The sequence below is a fragment of the Medicago truncatula genome, chromosome 6 (genome assembly GCF_003473485.1).
Source record: "Medicago truncatula cultivar Jemalong A17 chromosome 6, MtrunA17r5.0-ANR, whole genome shotgun sequence".
In the NCBI taxonomy this organism is placed as follows: domain Eukaryota; kingdom Viridiplantae; phylum Streptophyta; class Magnoliopsida; order Fabales; family Fabaceae; genus Medicago; species Medicago truncatula.
This window is the reverse complement of record NC_053047.1, coordinates 42763972-42773014: the sequence shown is the minus strand read 5'-3', so window position 1 is coordinate 42773014 and position 9043 is coordinate 42763972. Positions and strand designations below refer to the sequence as shown.

General features: G+C 33.9%; 1 protein-coding gene across 1 annotated transcript; it reads right to left on the bottom strand.

Annotated features, from left to right (window-relative positions):
* Positions 1-3520: 3520 nt before the first annotated feature.
* Positions 3521-7433, bottom strand: LOC25497031 (TORTIFOLIA1-like protein 2). Its single transcript, XM_013597803.3, has 5 exons — positions 6463-7433; positions 6255-6357; positions 5359-5999; positions 4266-4973; positions 3521-3923 (listed from the first exon to the last, which is right to left on the bottom strand). Exons 1-5 carry the CDS (start codon positions 7273-7275, stop codon positions 3738-3740), a joined length of 2451 nt encoding a protein of 816 aa, XP_013453257.1. The 5' UTR covers positions 7276-7433; the 3' UTR covers positions 3521-3737.
* Between the last annotated feature and the right edge of the window lie 1610 nt (positions 7434-9043).

The window sequence follows — 9043 nt, the reverse complement described above, 5'->3', positions numbered from 1 at the left end:
ATATTTTCAGATATGTATTATCACCAGCAACTTCTTTCTCATGTCCATTAACTTCTTTTTTCATCCATCAATTTGTTTAATTTCTTTTCATTTCCCACTTAAGTTTGAAGGTTAGATCATAGTTTACTTTCCAGATCTGAACTGTTAAACCCTCTTTCTAGTTTCCTTCAACATGAAAAACAATTCGGATGGTGGGGTCATTATTTTTGTGGAACTGTTGTGATGAACTCTTAAGATCCACACATGCTTCTTCACAAAAAGAAACAAGAGAAAGCCCCTCCCCATGTCAATAGCTTTTGTATTGTTTGTTCCACAGTTGCTATGTAAAAAAAAATAAAAAATTCTTCCATATCTTCGACTGTCATTTTTTGGTATGGGGTTAGATTTAAATTTCCTTTAATGATTTACAAAATTAGAAACCATGAACTGAAGTTAAAGATGGAAAGCAAGTTGTGACAAATTGAATAATCCTCTCTAATAATACTAAATAACGTGTACTGTGGATATGAAGAAAAGGATGTGGTACTGTTGCGGTGGTTTTTCAGATATGAACATTTTCTTGTGGTTGTGGTTGTGATTTTTCAAATCTGAATTTTTAAGAAAAAATTGATGCAGATGAAGATTCTTGAAGAACACATGAATGTCACAAATAAGCTCAAAAGCCCATTAATAAGTTTAATCATAAACAATTCATAAGTGGTGTCACTTTTTTGGGTGGACAAAACTACAAAAAGTTGATAACAAGTTACCGGTAATAAATCTTAACCATCCAAATATAATAATAATATATCAATGGCTAACATTTGTTTAGAAGGTAACTTGTGCATGGTGCACAAATTTATATCTTGTGCATGCTAAATGCCACCTGATTTCTCATCATCTTGGACATTCGGAGTCAATTAAGTGGTCACCAAGTGGCAATACTCTAGCTGAAGTTAATTACGGGTTCCACCTATATGTTTCTTTTTCATGTTTCTAGCTACTTCTAAAGTCAAGAGTTCAATATTGCTTGATGTGAGTTTCAATTGAAGTTTAGTTGTCATCTATATGTTTATTAAAAGAGTACTATTAAAGGTAAAAATGTATTGATTCCTTTTTTAGTTACACTGTAAAAGTAAAAACAGTGGAGTGAACCATCAATTTCGTCCTTGAATTTTCAGGGATCGGCCAAATTCGTCTCCAAATTTAACGAAATATCAAAATAGTCCCTGAATTTGTTTGACGTCCATCAATTTCGTCCCTCCGTCCAAAAGGTCTGATAGTGTGCTGTGTTGGCTTGTACACGTGGGAAAAAGAAAGCCACGTGTACAGGGACTAAATTGATGGAAAATACAAAAATTTCAATTTTCACTTTTTTAACTTCATTTTTCTGCATTTCCTTTTTTATCCCTATGTTTGTCATTACCATACATCCTCATATTTCATACAGAACACATCAACTAAGTCCCTGTCTGTTCTTCTTCCCTCCATTTTCACTTCTCCAAGATCATCATCCTCTCCGGCGATCAAGATTGCATTTTTGAAGGAAGATTCGTCTGTTTTGAAGGTAACTTCGTTCATCTTCTTCTCCTTTTTCTCTGTTCGTTTTCGCCCATATTTTTTCCGTTTTTATGATTTTCGTTTTCATGTTTTTATCATTTAGTTATGACTTATTACTATTTTGATTGGTATCTCTACTGCCTTTTTTATATTGTTCTGCAAATTTATGCCTCAAGGATCAACTTGATTTCTGTTAATATAATTTAGGGACTTTTTTTATGGTTTTTAAAATAATTCAGGGATCAATTTGATGGTAACACAAATAATTCAGGGACTAATCTGATGGTAAAATTATAACAGATATGCAACATTTCATTCATCTTCAACCTCTTTTCATGGTAAAATCATTACAACTCTACACAACCTTAGAAATATACATTAGCATGTTGCAAAACTCAAACAAGCAGATTATAACTATCATAAACTTAATCACCCTAAGCTCACTTTCCATCCACCTTACCCTTCAAACCTCGTCATTGCCACTTTCCTTAGCCTTAAGCATGGACTGAACCTTCTCCATCATTCTTGTCTTTCTTCCATGAGCAACACAAATTCCATTGTTTTCAAAGTAACCTAGTTCTTCAGCTTCATCAACCCGCACAACATTCAGGCACTCTCATATCACCATTAAACATGGAGGATGAAGATGAAGCTTGACTTTGATAGCTCTTTTTGCCCATATGATCACCTCCCATTATTTTAGATTCAATTTCAACAGTTTTGCTTGAATGAATTTTGCAGATTTTGGTTTTCAGATTCAATTAAAAAAAATTAGGGTTTGCAATTTTTTGATTTGGGGAAGAACGTGACCCTTAATTATTGGAAGAAAATTTGGAGATTTTGGAGTGTAGATTACACATTGTAAAATTAGGGTTCCAATTTTATATATTTGGGGAAGAAATAGTCGTTGGAGAAGGAAGAGAGCCGTTGGGGAAGAAGAGCAATTTCCTGAAATTCAATCAACTTAGTCCTTGAAAATTTAGGTCATTATCGGCCAAATTAGTCCCTGCCTACGTGGCGTCTGACATGTGAGAGGTTAACGGCCCCGTTAACGCTCCGTTTGAACTGAAGGACTAACTTGATTGACATTTAACAAATTCAGAAATTAAATTGATATTTCGTATAATTGAGAAACGAAGTTGGCCGACCCGTAAAAATTCAGGGACGAAGTTGATGATTCACTCAAAAACAGTGACCGAAAAGAAATGTTTCATTGTCATGAAGACCATTTATCCACTATTTCTTAACTTCAGGAGCACATGACATGACTCAATTGAGGTTTAGCATTGTCTGGCCTTAAAATCTGAAAAAACCTTTATGGTTGTAATATTTGGTTCTGCGGTTCAATTGAATGATGTTGATTCTTTTTTGTTCCTCGTGCCTTTCTTTCATGACTAAGCACATGTTGCCTGTTTGGTTATTTCAATAGACTTTCTTTAATCCGTGTCTTTATTTTGCTGTCTCATGTTTTTTTTTCTTATAATCCAAAGTTCATATTTATTGTAAGAATTTAATAACTGTGTGTACTAGCAATGTAAAAAAGTTTTAAACAGGCTTCCAATCATATTTTACGATAGTATCATGTCTTGTTGTTATTTCCTAAAGTAGCTACACAAATTTTGACTCTGAAATATGATTAGATATATGTCAACTACATCCAAAGCTTAGTTTATACGAGTTATCAGCACTAATTTGCACAACCTGTGCATGGAGCACAAATCTTTTCCTTATGCATGCTAAACCTCACCCTGTCAGGCATCTTTTAAGGAAATAATCGTGCTGGCACACAAAACTCAGGACATAAAATAACTCAAATTTGGTGCAACAAACTTAAGGTCAATATTAAGATTAAAATGAGGGCTTAAGCTAACACACATGAATGCTTTGCTTACACACCCTTTAGCACCTTAGCTTCAATTAGAGGTACTACTTCAGCCTCAGGGCATCAAAAATTCTTTTTTGTGGTGAACAACAATCAATGTATCTAACAACTTTAAAGATGTAATGAACAACACAGTAATATTTCTAATGAGTTTACTAGCAATTAAAAACATTTCCCTCGAAAAATATTCACCAAACAAGATGTTCAGTTACAAAATACATACAACAAACCGGCTTTTGGAGTTGAACCAGGAACGAGATCAGTGCCCCCACAGAAAATGGCTTGGATACATTATTTTTATGACATAAACACATTATTAACTTTCATTAATCTTACTCCAGATATGATGTAATTTTATTGCTAATTCAGCAGCACGCCTCTTTTCTGCATGGCTGAAAATATTCAAGTTCACAACCTCTTGAATTGCATATAAAAGCTGCTCTTCGACTTCAATAGAAAGAGCAATGCAATTTGGTCCATGGACAGTGCTCATTTCAACAACCTAAAACAAGAAAGACTAACATAAATAACTGATATACTTCCCAGGTTATTCGGTAAAATTCGGTAAAAGTGATTAACAACATAATATCCTACATTGCATTATCAATGATCATTAAACAATTTAATAACCCAGGCCTGTTTAGCTGCCCTGGTCAAGTATCCGCACATTGTATTTTTCACACTTCTAGTTTAAAAAGCTATGAATACCATTTAAGGTATGCCATGAAGGCACAACAAAAAGTGTTTTACTATTTCCTTAATTAATCATTTTCCCATTCTTATACACATCCCTGTAAATTTCAAAATAATAGTAAAAAAGATTGCTATGAGTAAGTGAACTTGCCTGCTGCAGCCACGGGATTATGGTATTGAAAAACTTTCCTTCCAGAAGATACGGTGCTAAAGTACTAAGAAGAACATTGACAGTTTTCCCCGATAAACTTTCTATAACTGGACCAGTTTTATTTAGAAGCTCAATGAGAATTAGTTCATCACCTGAACACAAAGCTTCCATATATGCAGAGTTTAGATCTCCTTCACATACAAGACGATTCACACATTTCCAATAGTTTGTGTTACTCTCAGGACAACCATTTCTAGCATTGGTTTTGGCAGCAGAGGAAAAGATACTACCATTCTTTCTCACTTGAGCAGAACACGTGCTTTGTCTATCCTCCCCTAAGCTGTTCAAATTATCCTCTCTGACTTTTGGGGCAGTCTTGACCTTGTAACTTTTACACATATCCACACTATCTCCAGCATGAATCCTCGGTTGGCTCCTTGAAAATGATCTTTTTTCCAAACTTTCACTACTTTTCACCAAAAACAAGCCTGATTGCTTAGTACTACTTTCTGAAGATGGCTTTGGAGTGCATACGGAGATCCTGGGAGAAGCGACATTTTGGCTCTGCCTCACAAATTTGGAGTTTTCTGAAAAAGAATGTCTTCCTCCTTTTAAAGATTCTCGAGATAATCTATCAACTACATTTTCCAAGCCTAACATTCTTGATTGGATTGTAGAAAGGGCATCCATTATGCCAGTTGTAAAAATCTGAAAAATATTTGAAGTGTGCTAAGTAAAATATATACCACATACCATGTGACACATAACAAGAACCTTTTCAGACATTACTTCAAATATGCGTGAGCACACGTGTGCCAAAAGTTACAACATTCATATTTTTGTTGTGATAAACCACATATATGTTCACTACACTATTGATTTCGTTATAAGTAGGTGATCAAAAAAATCATACAAGACTTGCAGCTCTTACCGAAAGCACTTCAAGTATTATCACAGGTTGTGGAAAGTAAAAAAGGATGATAATGTTAAATAAATGAACTACTGTATGTATGTAGGAGAGTATCTAGCAGCAGCAAGACTCAAAAACTTACAAATAGACATGTATATATGTTAGTATGTAGAATATTAATACCTGTAATTGATGCATCATGTTTTCCTGTTTGATTTCAATATCTGAAAGTTGATTCCGAATACAAGTCATTTCATTTGCCCTTTGTAAACAACATTGATGTGTAATTTGGGGACTTGATTCGGTGACTGTAGAATCAGAACTTTTAGGATCCTGCATCTTTATGGAGTCAATTTGTTCATTGCAGCTTATTCCTTCATCTAACCGTTGGCTTCTCCCATTTGGCTTCTGTGGTCCATTGTTTACAAAGCAGTCATGGGAAGTTAAAAACTTGGTTTCGTAGTTAGAAACAGAAGAGCACTCCTGCTTATCATCCATAGGCCCATATTCATAACCCACACCCTGCATACTTGTAACATCAGCACTCATTGTTATTAGTGGCTTGGTGACAGAACTGGCCTCAAATTCTTCAGTATGGAATTCCACTACAGAATGTGTTCTGGGGACTGCAACTTCAACGTGCCAATCATCTGTTTTGGGATGGCGAAGATGGCCAACATCATTTTGACATGCTTTTCTTACAGACAAAGGAATCCTTCCCGTAGTTGATTTCATATTAACTTTTTGGAGCCTAACATCTCTATGCCTGGACTCAGTAGTAGTAGTACTACTGAGATCGACAGAGTCACCTCCGCAGATATTTTCTGCAGAAAGCATAACAACTTAAAACCATGCCAATAAATAAAAGAATAGCAATTAGAAAGTTTTGTCACAAATTCATCCTAACAGATGATGATATTAGCATATTACTATTTTAGCCATGTGCTCAAGGTTAATTAAGATGAATATAAACAAGAATACTATCTAATTAGGACGTATAATACTACCATATGTATATATCCTTATTCAAACCAAAAGTAATATTGATATCAAAATTCAAAAAGAGAGCAAAGGTAAACCTTTTAAGGAGGACCCAGTTTCCGAAGGCTCGGTAGTATAATGACCCGGAAGCATTTTCCAATATTTAAGAGCTTGTAAAACCGCATCCCTCACCGGTTTGACCTATAAACGATTATTCATATATACACATATAAGTTAGTTAATGAGAAACATGAATATTGAGAAATGCAATACTAATAATGTCAAAAACAGAGAGTGAGTAACCACCTTATCAAACCTCGATGAATCAAGAGAATGAATACAAGAAGCCCTCAAAGACGACAAGAACGAAGCACGAGTCAAAGCAATTTGTCCCAACGCAACGGAAGCCGCTTTACGTGTTTTCCAATCCGTATCATTCAAACCCTCTCTAATACTACCAACAGCAGTCAAAAGAACACTCTGCGTCGAAGCTCCACCAGCCTGAATAATACACCTATTCAACTCAATCAACGCAGGTTTCGCCATAAAATGTGGATTCTTAAGCAACTTAAGAATCCTAATCAACATACCATACAAAACCGAAACAGGAGGATTCCGCGTGTTTTGTACAATACCAGCAAGACAAAAAGCAGAAGCAGACTGAACATGCTTATTCTGTTCACCAACAAGAGCGTCAAAAATTGGACTAGACAATAACACAAACACCTTATCTTCATTACCTTGATTCGCTAATTTCAAAGCTAAAACAGAGAAAATTTCAACACAACCTTCTCTAACAGAAGAATCTGGATCTCTAAAACATTTAACAACAGAGGCAACAATTTTGGTGAGATGTGGGAGTATAAGAGATTCATAAACTGTGGCGAGTGAAGCGATGAGTTTGAGAGATTGTTTTCTGATGGAAGGTTTTAGTTCGGAGTGAATGTCGAGAATGCAAGAGAGGAATGGGGAGATGGAATGTGGAGTTAATGAGTGGAGGATTGTTTCGAGCTCTTTGGTTCCGATATCGTGTGTGTCTCGATCTCCAACTTTGTTTAATGCATTGTGTACTCTTTGCTTCATCTCGAAATTACTACTCAGCTTGTTGTTGGTCTTCATTGTTATTGCTAAATTGATTTGAATTTATGATAAGAATGATAGATAAATGAAATAGTATAAAGTAATTGAAATTTGAAAATGGAGTCAGAGAATAGAGAGAATCTTGTTGCGACATCCATCTTTAATAACAACAACATAACACTCACTCCGAGTTTAGAATTATCATTTTATTTATTTATTTATTTATTTATATAAATTTGAAATTGAAATTACGCGCTCTTCACGTGAATTTGAATTTCGGATTTTAGCTATGGACCTTATGCTGATTTTGGGTTCAGTTTCTATTTTGGGCTTTGCCAGTTGAAAATTGCTTTTTCCACGTAACAAGTTGCTTAAAAACACATAAAAATGACTAAAAAAGTTTAATGGTAGTTAACTACAACTTGCTTCAGAAGAGAAAATTAAGCATTGAACAGTAGTTAAGTACGATTGGGGACAAAATTGTCGTTTCAAAATGTTTTTCGAAACTTATGTGGGGAAAGCAAATCTCTTGGTAGTTTAGATCGGTGATTATCAACCCATTTCCTATACACTTGATTATATTATTAATCTTTTGTTTTATAGAGAAAATATCAATTTTGTTTAAATGGTGGGTACTTTTAAGATAAAATATCCCGAAATCATAGGCAATTGTATTAATACTCATCTGTTTTGCTAGTAAAACTTATTAAAATAGATTGAAAAACATATTAAGAATAACGTAAGATGATATGTGATTAATATGTTGAGGGGGAGTTTAATTAGTTTGATAAGAATTAAACTCTTGCATGTGTTTGTGGGGAGTTTAATTGCATATACATGAACATTCTTACATTTGTTATTATATCCATCATAAAACTTAAGATTTATTCAAAAAGTCTGTCATTACAAAATGGGAAGATTGTTGAAGAAAAAGAGTGGACAAGAGACCTAGATCAAATGTCTAGAACATGTTGCCTGACATCAGTAAGAATGATAATTCTCATAGGAGAGCTAGATTTGATGAGAAGACTAACCAAAGAATAGGTATTCTCACTCAAAAGGAATTCAAATTATTTTCTTGAAAGATAATTATTTTTACACTTTAGGAATTCAAATTTTGTATATACTTATTAGTTTGTCCTACCATCACAACAAAAAAACTAGCTTAGCCCGAAGTACAAGATTACGATAACTATTGGAGCTTGTTGTGGAAGATATAATTACCATCTCTTTTCTCTATAGCATAATCAGTGAGAATTTGAGCCAATTATTTTCCACTTTTTACTATAATTCTTTCATTATGTGTGAATCCTATGACATTGAAATTGAAAAATAGCCTGTTAGGGAATTGAATATCACATTTTCATTAGAAGTATTTAATTGAGAAACTCAAAGAACATGAGAATGGTGTTGAACATATCACTCTGATTGAAAAACTACTTCAAATCAATAATGTCACAAAAAATATTGAATGGTCTAGCTATTTTATGTATTGAAAAATATATATGATAGAACATATTGATGTTGATGTCTTTGCATCCAGAAATCCTCGTAGAAAGTGTTTAAACATTTGGATATTAAATAAAAAAATTCAATATTTTTTGTATTACGTTTGATTTTTTTATTAAATTATTTATTGACGTAATAAAAACTATTTTCTTCTAATGAATTATTTTTACACTTTAGGAATTCAAATTTTCTATACACTTGTTAGTTTGAGTCTAAATTATAGGTTCACCCTTAGACCACCACAATCTAAAAAATGGGTATGGGCACCATGCTCTGAGGTAGGGATGTAAATGGATAT

Coding starts and splice junctions, on each gene's coding strand:
- LOC25497031 (XM_013597803.3), bottom strand. CDS start 7,275: ATGAAGACCAACAACAAGCTGAGTAGTAATTTCGAGATGAAGCAAAGA. Junction 4,974..5,358: donor ACATGATGCATCAATTACAG/GTATTAATATTC, acceptor AATATTTTTCAG/ATTTTTACAACTGGCATAAT. Junction 3,924..4,265: donor TAATCCCGTGGCTGCAGCAG/GCAAGTTCACTT, acceptor TTCTTGTTTTAG/GTTGTTGAAATGAGCACTGT.